Raw genomic sequence first — 13,578 nt, 5'->3', positions numbered from 1 at the left:
GAAACACACGTATAAACCACAGTGAAAATTATTTAATTGTAAATATTTCATCCTAAGTATCTTCGGACATCATCAGTACAGTATTTAAACAAAAATTAGGAATAACATACAGTTAGGGCGCATGATTACAATAGAATCTCATGAAACGTACATAACGTGCTAAAGTAGTAATAAAAAAAAAAAAAAAAAAAAAAAAAACGTTAATTATTTAACACAGTTTTGTATGATAATTTCCCATACTTTAGGAATAGTAAGGACCTCGTTGCGGTTTAGGTTTGGTCTGTGTAGTAGGGCTTCAGAACTTTCTTTGTATAAACGTTCATGTTTAAATAAATATCTGTGTAAAAGTTTAGCCTTTTCCCAATGGATCCTATGGTTTAGATTTTCAATTCCGTGTTGAGAGAGGCCAGATTTCTGCGGTTTAAGAAGACGAATGTGGTCTTGATGTTCCGAGATGCGTTTCTGAACAGACCTACGTGTCTGTCCAAAGTAAGATAATTTGCATGAGCATGGAATCTCATAAACACCAGGTAACATCAAGGGTGAGAATTTGTCCTTAGGAGAAGGTAATAAGTTGTAAATTTGGTTGATAGGTTTGTAAGTAGTGGCAAAATTGTTTTTCTTCATAATTTTAGAAAGACGTTCTGAGATGCCTTTAACGTAAGGTATGGAAATCCTATGCACTTCTTCCTGTCTAGTTTGATGTATGCAGAAGTGACTGATGATTTTTTGAGTTGTTTTGGGATTATATCCATATAATCCCAAAGGTCTGTTCAGAAACGCATCTCGGAACATCAAGACCACATTCGTCTTCTTAAACCGCAAAAATCTGGCCTCTCTCAACACGGAATTGAAAATCCAAACCATAGGATCCATTGGGAAAAGGCTAAACTTTTACATAGATCTTTATTTAAACATGAACGTTTATACAAAGAAAGTTCTGAAGCCCTACTACACAGACCAAACCTAAACCGCAACGTCCTTACTATTCCTAAAGTATGGGAAATTATCATACAAAACTGTGTTAAATAATTAACGTTTTTTTTTTTTTTGTACTACTTTAGCAACGTTATGCACGTTTTCATGAGATTCTATTGTAATCATGCGCCCTAACTGTATGTTATTCCTAATTTTTGTTTAAATACTGTACTGATGATGTCCTAAAATACTTAGGATGAAATATTTACAATTAAATAATTTTCACTGTGGTTTATACGTGTGTTTCTTCTAATTATGAACGCACCACAGGTTTCGTTATTTAAAAAAAAAAAAAAATGACCGTTTAAAGTTAACAATTACCAGCTCGAGCTTACCGTGGAAGCTTGAAGGTTGGAGACTGGCTGTTCAGTGTTTTACAGAAAGATACTTAGGGACTAAAGGAGCTCCACAGACTCCCTTTGGGAAATAATAAATAAATCAATCTTCTAACTTCCTTTTATCGATACATGGTTAAAACGTTTGCACCGTTCTTTAGGATAAAGTAAAAAAAAAAAATCAGCTAACGCCTTTTTATTCCCGTATATAGGGAGTAGGTGAGGCCGTTTAACACTATCTAACTTTTGGAGACTGAGTGGGCAGTTCAATCTCCACTGGTACCAATCAGAGATAGCTGGCCCAAGGCTATCACTAATTAAGCAGCACGCAATGAAGTGAGGCGGCTCAACAGTGCCGCCATCTCGTGGTCCCTAACACTCGTATTTAATGTCTGAACTCGTGTGGGTTCTACTGTCGATTTTCTTGAGTTTACGGGATGAAAAACCCGTAGTTTCTGGAAGAATAAAACGCTTTCCTGTGCCAGAGATCGACTAACTCAGGAACCAGTTGAAAAAAGGCTTAGAAAAATTTCTTCTAATCGCCGACTAGATTCGAAACCAAGAAGTCATCCTTCGTGCGGTCAAGCGCCGTGGTGTGCAAACGCAACATCAACTGAGCTACACAGGCTAAAGGATAAAGTAAGATATTAAAAAATATATTCATTTCAACTACAAAAACTGTTCGCAAATGTAATTCATTTTTCAGCAAATTATAATTAAGAACATCCTCGAAAACTGTCTAAGACGCTGCATTTTTTAATTGGAGATTGTGGTTTGAAATAAAAGAGACGTTTGGTCTTTAGTTCTTCGAATTATGTAATCCTTAGCAACACCTGGCACTCAAGTAATGTACCAAATGACCTTTTTCCAATGCTTCAAGTCACTTCAGGTTTCCAGTGATCAGGTTGAGTCTCAACACCAGACGATAAAAATCGTTTTCCACCTAAGACAGTCGCAAATATCCATGCCACAGATCGGCATTGTCCTCGCTGCCCATTGGCAAACCAGGCAGGAAATATGGTGACAGTTTTCCCGATAATCTCGCTTCAATAGCCATGTACACGAGTTACTTTTACATATGTATTTATTTATGCATGAGTGAGGGCAACCTTGCAAGTCTGTCTTTTATGAAGCTATCGTTTGGAGCGGGATAGATCGACACGAAGCAGAACAAGTTTTCACACCCATAACCTATTTCCGCGAGCAGCAGATATCAACTTGTAAAAGCAGTGACGTCATTCTCGTATCGACTAATCATTTAAAACGATGGTCTGGCAGCAAACTGTCCTTTTCTTTTTAAGTGCACAAAACTGATTATGGAAAACAGAGAAAAGAACATCTTATCTCGCGGTGCTGTCCTTAATATCTGCATGGAAGGAAGCAGACAGGCGTGCGTGGCTACGTTATCGTCAGTTCTGTTTAATGGCGAAGGTGACCGCATTCGCGGTGTGTTGTTTCTTTGCCAGTAGCATTTCGAGTGCTTTTAGTGCGGCACGAGTTGGTCATATGAGCGGAGTTTTATTGAAGGGCTTCTGAGTGATTTCCGCCCACGTCTGATCTTTGGAAGCAGGTGAATTAAAAATCAATATTTGTCCCGGGCACTGTTCCCAGGCAGGTGAGCGAGGAAATTCAAATATTTCGTCTCGTTTTTTTATTATAACAGGCGCATGCTCAGACGTTAAAATTCTGGATTTTGAGCGAAGACTTTACCGCCTATTTCTCACAAAAACGATTTTTGATATAAAATGCATTCAATAACCATTTAAAATAAATCTATTATACGCCATACAGAATATTAAATACGTAGTTGAAACCGGGAAAAAAATGTTGGGAGAATTTAACGACTGCAAAATCGCTAGGCCATATTTTCCTATTACGCAAAGCGGAATTGTAGGTCACTTAATTTGCATAATTCAGTATTCCGATGACATTAAATTTAATAACTTACAGTTAGTATTTCGGCACGAAGTGGAGTACTTCGATATGCAAAATGCCTGCACATTAAGCTACTAAGTTGGCGTCAGCTTCAACTTATGAGTTTGGCAGGCAGCACATATATGCCGTGAACATCGACTCACTAATTCGGGGTGCAAATCGAAATCCCAGCAATGTACGGAAGAGGAAGATCCAAAAATCGTAGCTGTGTCTCTACGTGGAGGTATACGATTGGCTTTGAAGTAGACGGTATGTCACATAAACAGGAAAACAACCGAGGGCAAGAAACCTCTCAGCATGTCACAATCCAATGCGTGTTCCTGGGCTGCTTTTCCATTAAGCCTAACCAGTTTCTGGAGAGGAAAAATTTATTTTTCCGTGACCTCCTCTGCTAAAAGCTTACCGAGGAGTGCGCTTTAGGCAGACCCACGTGATTTGACAAGAAGCTTCTCCGTTTCTTTTCAAGGCGTCCATGCATTATACGTAAGCATCGACCAGATAACTAACTCTTGAAAAGACCATATTTGTTCTTTGTTGATTTCGAACTTTACGCTTTATAAACCAAAGGGCATCCATCATATCAAATAAAATGTCAGTCGTGCACTTGTCAAGTACATTATGATGTAAATAATACGGCAATCACCTGGCTGAGTGGTTAGCATATCCGCTCTCCAGCCAGAAGGCTGCGGGTTCGAATCCCACAGTGTATGGTGGGTATGGATGTTTGTGATTGTCTGTGAAAATATACCAGTGGGGGGTGGGTGGGCAGTAGATGGCGTTGGTGTAGTCGAGGTTCGTTGTAGTTGGTGGAGAGTTGTAGAGCAGGTGCCCACTCTCAGCGAGTCTTTAGACTCCTTGGAGATGTCACTTAATAATAATGTGACTCCCTGATCAATAATAAAAAAAAGACATCCAAAATAGCAATTAAAAATCTTTTGCTTAATTGTGGTCAAAACTTTTTGAAAAGCAATTTACTATCAGAATATATTTAACAAGCAGGTTACTTGATTTTACGGTATTTACAAGATATTTACTTTCTTGCATATTCGAGGAAATGCAAGAAAGCAGCTGCCGAGGTTTTTTTTAAATTTATTCCTTCACACACACCTTTAAGAAACTAATATCAGATTGAAACACTTAAGACCTACGGATTTAAACATTCAATAGAGCAACCAATTTAAAACATTACAATTTATATCAAACTGTATTCGCTCACCCCATAATGAAAACTGAAGCAGATGTAATTACTTCACAGGAGAAAAGTAATATGCTTTTGCTGATCGTATCCATTTCAGTGTAGAAATTTGAATTTTTAAACGCATTTAAATTAGTGTAAGAAATTAGTAATGTCTTCAAATATCCTTTAAAAAAATAAACCCTTTATAGCATAGGTGGCCAAAAGCAGGATGAAAACTGTATTAAATTATATGTATTATCAATTTAGCCATTAGTTTCGACCGCAGATTTTCTGATTGGTATACTAGTTATATTCATTATTTCTGATGACGGAAAGAGTTTATATTCTCAACACGGAATCAAAATAGCTTTAAAAAGATTATTCAATTTACAAAATCTACTGCTTCTCTGTGCGAGTTGTAGTAGTGGGGGGGGGGGGGGATTTCTATGTGCTCCAGAGTACCGCATCATCGAAAGTCACTTGCTCTGCTCTGGTTACAGTGATCCGTTTCAGAGACTCAGTTTCGAGTATTTTATATTGTTCTCCCAGTAGTGAAATGATTTAACAAATATAGTAATTCAATACATATAACTATTGCCTTAAAAAATGCAGAGTTTCTTTTTTATTTAAGTTCTGTCTAAAAGTGTGCGGTCCGTGACGCTACTACTCATCATATATTGGCCCTCGTATAGAATGAAGTTGGCCACGCCTGCTTTATAGTAACGATTTTCTTCCCAACACTAGCAATTCTGCGATATTAACAGCACCCCGCAACACGAAGCTTTAATTTTGTAGTTTTACTATATAAAAAAAATATAAATCGCTCCGGACAAAACCAAAAACGCCAGTCGCACCTGTGAGATAAATGGGAAGTCTAACAATTTGCCTATTCAGGTAAGTGAAAAAAAAAAGATCATTCTATTTCTTCTTTTTAACATGGATTTTAGGCCAAGTGGCCTGTTCCGGTCTCATGCCATCTCTTTCTTGGTCTTCTGATTCTTCTTTTTTCGCTTATTTTGTATCTGTGTAATATTTTTGGTAGTCTGCTGTTGTCCATTCGATTTAAATGTTCTATCCAGTTTTGCGTATACTGTCTTATGTAATAATTAATTGGTTTTATTTTCAGGGACTGTAAGATTTCTTCATTTGTTTTGTGGTCCCACTTGGTATATCCGGCTGTTTTTCTGAGGAACTTCATTTTTGCTGTTTGAATTCGTTTTTCATCTTTCCTTTTCATGGTCCATGTTTCGCTTCCGTACAGTAGAGTTGGTTTTGACAAGACATTATATAGTTTGATTCTAGTGTGTTTCTGTACTAATTTCTAGTGTTTTTGCACTAATCATTCTATTTAATGGACATAAAATTCAACAAGTTCTTTATGACAATTAGGGATTAACAAACAGCACATATCTGGCAACCAGCAAGTTTTGGTATGCACTTTCAGTCTCTTCTAGTCATGTGACATGTAACAGGAAGTGAAGATTAAAAGATTATGGAGGTTAAAATAATGCCTATTAACTAATATCTTGCCCAATCTCTTACAGAACGAAAGGGGCGCAAGTCCTGTCGTGTCGCTACAAACGCACTGGCGTACTCCATGAGCTAACAAATTACGCCCAACTGGGTCTGTGAGTGAATATAGTGCAATGAGGACTACACAGTGACCATGGTTGAGCTGGTGTTGTTCGTAGTAGCCACCCTGGTGGCCTTGGTACTGTTCGATCACTACCTTTCTGAGACAATGGAGCAAGTGCAGAGCAGGAGCTACGTGGAACAGCAAGCTGAACCCGAATATTCAAACACCAGCATCTTTGCCGTGCTTGGACTGTCCAAGGACCAAGTGCGATCCTTCGTAGCATTCAGGGACCACTTCCGGACCTTCGAGGAAGTCACTATCGCCATGAAGAATGCCGGAATGGACAGGGCGCGTCTTATCGTCGGTATCGACTTCAGCGCCAGCAACGAGTGGCAGGGCCGACGGACCTTCAAAGGAGAATGCCTGCATGCGCTTAAAGGATCGTCCGTGCACAACCCTTACCAGAAAGTCATTTCGATTCTTTCACAAGCAGTTGGGCCGCTCCTGCACAACGCCCCCATTTATGCGTTCGGTTTCGGGGACATAAGGACCAAAGGCAAGGATGTGTTTCCTCTGCGATCCACTGGAGCGCCGTGTGCCGACTTCACTGACCTATTGGATGCATACAACCGCAATTCGCAAATGGTAAGTCACAAATCTGCTTAGCTAAGGTTGAAAAAAAATTTCCCGATAAAGATATTTTAAAATGTAATAGAACGAAGGTGTTATTGTGATGTTTGTTGTTTCGAATTTGAATGTTTTTATTTTAGCACTTTACGGATTGCATTTGAAAAACATTGTTCAAGAAAAGAAGCCATTTTTGTTCATCGTCTTGATTAATCTCTCGGCAAGTCGTCTCAATTTCTTTACGATATAAGTCCTGCACAGAGGACCGACTCTACAAACAAGAAAAGCAAACTCATGATTGTACTGGCACATTTACAAGGGTGACATTCTTCAATATACAAGAAAACATTTTTAAAAAAATCTAGGGCCAGTTTTAACAGTAGATGAAAAAGAGGATCTCGCCGCGAAGTCTGCGCTTCGTGAATGTTGAGGACCATCGTCGAAATAATCCCATAAATGCCCAGCCTGGCTGGCCGAGTGATTAGCGTGTCCGCTCTCCAGTCAAGAGGCTGCAGGTTCGGATCCCGGCGTGGGCATGGATGGTTTTGATTGTCTGTGGAAATACTAGTGGTGGAAGCAGAGCTGTAGAGTAGATGCCCTCCCTCGATGAGTCTTTGGACTCCCTGGAAGTGACAAATAATAACATTTGAGCCGGCCTGGCTGGCCAAGTGGTTAGCGTATCCGCTCTCCAGCCATATGGCTGTGGGTTCGAATCTTGCCGTAGGCTTGGATGTTTGTGATTGTCTATGGAAAAATTAGTGGTGGTGATCGGCGGTAAAGTGGCGTTGGTATAGTTGAGGTCAGTTGGCGGATTGAGTGGTGGAGACAGAGTTGTAGTGTAGATGCCCTCCCTCGATGAGTCTTTGGACTCCCTGGGAGTGTCAAATAATAATAATAAACGAGATCTGAAGTATGTAGGGGTATATTAATGTTGACTAATTTTGAGGGTAATATATCAGAACACAAAGATTAGGAAATAATTATTTATCGATTTATTGCTGATATTTCGCTGGTGTTATAACCAGCATCTTCAGAGCACAAAACAGTTTGTCACAGTACGCGACACTACAACATGGTGTAATAATGGGATAGTTTGAAAAATTGTAGCAACAACACAAAGACTAAAGTCCTAATTAGGCGACCTCTATGTTAAAACACAGACAGAGAGAGAAAGCAACTGCTAGTTATGTCTTAAGATGACTGTCTCCCAAATCTTAGGCAAATTTATACAGCAATATTTGTTAAGGTTCGGAGTATGTTTCGAGGCTTCTGTTGCTTCTAAGAACAATCCCTCTGACTTGTAAAAGCTTCTGTGCAGTACTTTCATTTTCTTCCAGTTAATCCTGTGTGAAGGGTATCCAGAGCATGGTCCGCTGGGCTCGACTTGCCATAGCGATAGTGCCGGTTGTATATTTTTATGTTCACTGATGCAGATGTCCACAGTTCTTCCTGTTTGACCGTAGTAAGCTTGATCACACGAGCAGGGTACTTCGTCGACTCCTGGATGTGATAAAGGAGAGATGCTTTCCTTGGGTGAACGGATGAGAGTTGCTAATTTGGCACACGGTCTGAATACAGTGCGTAGTTGAGATCTTTATTGAGAATTCTAGATATCTTTTCCGATCCGCCTTTAATGCATGGGATGGTGACTGTTTTGTTGTAGTTCTCCATGGTGGATATTTGGAGGGGTATATTAAGTAGCTTCATCTCCAGCCGCTTGGGTTTTCTTTAGCCCGATTTGGTGTGTGCGGTCTGTCACTGTCTTGTTGGAAGCGCGCCCTCGTTTGATTGACCAGTGCTAGTCTATACCTTGGAAGACTATTTGAATAAACAAATCAATTGAAGTCGATAGCGTGGCGTCCTGAACCAACTCAAAGCAGGTAATTTTACTGTGAGCAGCTAGATTCTCTGTATTTCACCACGCACACCCAGAATTATCTGCAGAACTAAAATGCTGCTTCATCTACTGATTTTGTGTGTTCGGATTGTTCATTCTTCAATAGCTTCTGTTGACCTTCTTAAAGTGACAAAGATGATATCGCACAGTTTTCTTTACTTCACTGACAATCAGAGAGTGCTTGTAACTCATTCTGGTCTTTTGTTTTGTAAATATTTAGAACTGCAATGGCTGCAGTATGCTGAAGCTCAAATTAGACTAAATCTTCCCAAACGTTTTCTGTTCATAACACTCTTAGGATCTCAGTAATTTGTCACCTCGGCCAAAATAATAATTCCTAAAAGTTTATTAAGCAGTTAGGTTCAAACTACTTACGAAGTATTTTGCCCTAAAAACTTAGTAGCTATTTGAAAAATAATTTTCGCTGCGGCGCCACAGCTCACAGTTTGAGAACCACTGAATTTGATAAGTGGTGCAGGAACAACAAGATTCTCAATTTGGTAATCAGTACTGATAATTTATGCCACACATTAATAATTAAAATATAATATGAAATCAAATTTCGCAGCCTAGTTGATAACATTTACGTGCGTTTACTTTCCTAAATAATAATGTAAATTACGATTTTAAAGGTCATCTTTACTGAAATAAGGAGATATTTGTAATAAGAAAAACAATATAAGTGAAATGGGAACTGATATTATAACGCCTATTTTCAAAATGAAGCCCCAATTAATTTCATACGTTCTCAGTCTTAACTTATTATTTATTTATTTTTGTAATGAAAATAGTACAAACAATGTAGACGGCAGCGCCATCTAGTTACGATGGCATATTTTCATTCAAAAGATACGGGAAAAAACCTAGTATTATTTATTGTAGACAGTTGCAATGCAAGTATTAACTGATGGAAGAAAACTCGTAATGTTCTAGATATAATGCACATGTACCAATAATTGAGTTATCTAATTACATTTTCATGAAATACATATTAATGAGGATACGTGATCTACAGGAGTTACAGATTTCGTACGGAGGATTATCGTCTGCATGCTTGCTAATGACAGTCGTGATCTGGATAATAATTCTGTTCATTTCTCATACGTCAATTTAAGGATTATTCAAAGTCGCCTGCTTCTGACTAGTGAATTTTAGATAACAGATAAGTATCCAGTCTGCAGGAAAAACATTTTCTTGTTAAACAAGCATCCGCAAGTGTCTTTTCAAGTCTTACAATTTATAATATACTTTTATCAGATTAATTTCTTTGCTTATTTTATTATTATTAATGACACTGCAGTAGATGGCATCTGTGCAAAAAACAATACCGCTGCAGCTCCTTTTAGGAGCTCTTCAGTTACGATCGTTCTACAGAAATTTTATTATCACTGCAAGTGAAGATTGTTAGGTTGGTTATTTCAAGTACCCTTAAGCACTAACGCTACGAGGCGAGTGCAATTATAGTTGTGAATTACTTTGTTCTTTAGCCTGTTTCATTTAGAAATGACCATGTGTTAAGCAAATATTAAACAACGTCCAGTATAAAATATACACTGTTTCGAAAGAAGTCATGTGTTTGTAACTGGTATAAATTCGAGGAATATGATACTCCCATCTTCCTCGCGGGGGGGGGGGGGGGGAGGACGAGTTGAACGGATAAAAATATTTTTAATACAATGAATTTGCATTAAAAATATTTTTTATCCGTTCAACTAAAATTCGTTAAATTTCATTCATTCAATAAAATTCATTAGGTGATTATAAAAATTTATTTAAAGAATCAAATCCAGTTTTCTTTTCTTTTTACAAAGCTCTTGAATTATTTCAGTCGTGGTTACATTAATCTCTCTGTGTGTGTATATCACGAGTGAAGGGAAGCCAGTCCGTTCAATCGTGATTGTGTCATGATAGATCTTAAATAGGTTTCTAAAAGGCGTAAGTTAGAAAATGACCTTTCACTGGCGCATGTTGTTACCGGAAGCGTTGCAAATATTTTTAATAAGTTATAGATGTTAGGATATATCATTTTGTCACACTTTGAAACTGCATCAACGACATTTTTGCATGAAGCTATTACGAACGGTTTTTCAAATTTCTTATACCACAACTTGAATTCGGCGTTCAAAATTGCTGGATTTCTATAAGGCACATCACCGACATAAAATTCACACAATTGACGAAAATCTTCCATTGCACTTGCTGTTGGAGCATCTTTTTCATTTGGTAGAAGAGAAAAAAAATATATATATTTCAAAATGTTGCGGTGCCGAGTGAAACGTTCATGAAGTTTAGTCAATAAATGGAATGAAATAGTTCTCCTGAAATACTCTTCTACAGAATCGGCTGAAACATTGGACCTTAATGTTTGTTTTGATGAAGTCCTTGGCTTTTTAATGTCAATATTAAACTTATTGGCTTTTATACATGCTTCATTGTAAATATCTTTAAATGAAGAACGGTATGTTTCATGAACGGTATTTAATTGAGCCACAACATCATCAACAAAATTTAGGGCAATTAAGAGGTCACTGTCAGATTTTTGCTTTATTTTAGACAATGGTAAGGTGCACGCAAATATTTTTTGCAAGCTAAATAAAGATATTATAAATCTTAAAAGATATTAATATTATAATATTATAAACCGAAAGGACGTCCTGTCTTTAGGGGTATTGAAGAAATTGTGTACCTTTTCAATTATGCCAATGCAATTTCTCATTTGTTACAGATACAGCATTTCCAAGTGCCAAATTCAAACTATGTGATGCACAATGAACATATAAAGCTTGTCGATATTATTATTACATAACATCTCCAGGTAGTCCAAAGACATATCGAGGAAGGGCACCTACTCTACAACTCTCCGTCTTCACCAACCACGATCATCATCATCTACACCAACGCTGTCTACCGCCGACCACCACCACCACTAATATTTTCACAGACAATCACAAACATCCATGCCCACAGCGGGATTCGAACTCGCATCCTTTTGGCTGGAGAGTTGGCCAATCAGGCTGGATATATAGATAAAAAAATTAAATTTTGTGGATAAAAATTAAAACAGTTTTAATTCAGAGTTTTGAGGTGGACACAAACCCTTGTTTAATAAAATGATATAATTATGTTACTATTTACTTTTAATGAGATGGTTCAGCTTCTCGGCCTCTGCAGAGTTGCTGAATATCTGGCTCAATATTGGTCAACTTCAGTCAAAGATCGGCACACACACACTAAGACGAATTCTGTATTTTGTTTTTATTTGAAGGAGCATGAAAATCGTTTCTCGCAAAGATAGGTTGTAGAAAACTGCATGACGTTTTCGACTTCTTCAAATAATTCGGGAAATTCACTTCTCACTGAAGGCGAGATCCAGAATCGAGCCAAACCAGGATCACGGAATTGCATTTTAAGCCCACTGTCACTTGAAACCTCAATTAGCTGCTCTTTTTTCGATAACGAAAGGTCGTTCTCGTGACTCCAAGCCTGAAATGGATCATGAAATCACAACAGTTTCTTATTTCTTATAAAAAGTTATTCGGAAAATGTTTCCAAATTCTGTTTCAGAGATTTGAGGTGGACACAAACCCTTTCCCAGTGGTTAAATTCTAAACTAATCAGTTTCGGGGCCCCTATACAAACTAACCAATTGTATTTACCTTTGAATGCGATGCACTGGTCGAGTGTCCAGCAAGTCAGCAAATATTTCCTTTCGTTAAGCGTATTAATATTATCGCATTGCAACTGATGGGAATTCTGTATTTCTGTGGATTCGTTACAGACCTTGTCTTCAGAAACTACACACAAACAACTGTCATTACAAACTCGTTTTGTATTATCACTGTCATCCGAGATATTTTTCCATTTAAAGAAGGTACCAATGTACTTATCCATAATTGAAATATCGTACTTACTCGCATATAACTCTCACCCCTGATTTTACTTTTCGAAAAAAGATTAAAAAGTTTCGCAAATGAAAAAAGCTGAAACACGTTCAGAGTAGAGCGATAGTAACTTGCTCCCGCGGTAAACAACACGCCCTCCCTCAATAGCCACTATATTGCAGAGGCAAGAAAAACAAGTACTTTTATTATGTCAGTAAATAAGGTATAAGCACTCTGTGTAATATATTTCTCAACAAATAGTGCAATTCTGTAAATTGGGATAAAATATATAAAATAAAATATACTGGGATAAAAACGACACTAATGAATAAATCACATGTCCCCTCATACAGAAACTATGCTGTATATATAGACTCAAGCAAAACCATATGTTGCACCGGCAAACACAGTATCTAACTAAAAACTATTGTTATTAATTAGATGCCAAGCTATTTTAAACCTGGTTTTACTCCATTTCCCAAGTAAGCAAACAGACAAATAAGTCAAGTTTGCGCCTGCACGTAATGCAAGTTTAACTGACCCACAAAGTAGTGCAAGTCAAGGCAATTCGTGGTAAAAGGTGGAATAAGCTCTGATCACTATTCTTGATATTCACCCTTAATGCAAAGCCCATCTTCTTGAGGAGATGTATGGTGCTATGCATTAAAGGCAAGGGGGCACTACCCAGACCGGTTTCGACCTTTATTGAGGTCTCATCAGTGGGAGCTAGGCTTAGAAGTACCAAGATTAAGTAATACAGGGCTTATGAGTATTTTACCAACACAACTCAATTGTCAGCTTGCTTTTCACGCGAATTCCGAAAAATATATAAATACTGGAGTTAACTCACAACACATTTTGTCTAAGTATTACTTAGCACTTCTGAAGATATATTGAGTCTTGGTTGAAGGAGAAAAACCTTCAACAATAAAAATCAATAAACAACAATTGGTTGGAATGTGGTCATGTGGACAACACACGTTCACTTCAAATCTGACAAAACAGCAAGGGAAGGTGGAAGCAACAAAACCATATTGTTTTTCATTTCACCCCTCTTTTATTACTCGTCATTCTGCCGTTACAAATTAAAATAGCGGCAGAATGTTCATTCCATGAACATTCTGCCACTATTTTTTTTTAAATTCATTTTATTTTAATAATTCTTACTTACT

The 13,578-nt window shown here is 37.7% G+C and overlaps 1 protein-coding gene across 3 annotated transcripts in view; it reads left to right on the top strand.

Annotated features, from left to right (window-relative positions):
- The window catches only part of LOC150105295 (uncharacterized), a 35,158-nt gene that overhangs the window by 14,436 nt on the left and 7,144 nt on the right, over positions 1–13,578 (top strand). For 2 of the 3 annotated variants that reach the window (XM_090394068.1, XM_090394067.1), the window contains one exon: positions 5,970–6,646. In XM_090394068.1, coding sequence (XP_090250194.1) covers positions 6,092–6,646 — 555 coding nt within the window. In that variant the 5' untranslated portion in view covers positions 5,970–6,091. Of the gene's footprint in view, positions 1–2,725; positions 2,929–5,969; positions 6,647–13,578 lie in introns of those variants that run through there. The other variant, XM_090394069.1, reaches the window with a different exon arrangement.

Source organism: Typopeltis vanoorti, chromosome 6 (assembly GCF_054136105.1).
Source record: "Typopeltis vanoorti isolate ZY-2024b chromosome 6, IOZ_Tvanoo_1.0, whole genome shotgun sequence".
Classification (NCBI taxonomy): Eukaryota; Metazoa; Arthropoda; class Arachnida; order Uropygi; family Thelyphonidae; genus Typopeltis; species Typopeltis vanoorti.
Note: the sequence above shows the minus strand (reverse complement) of the source record. Positions and strands in the feature narration are given on the sequence as shown.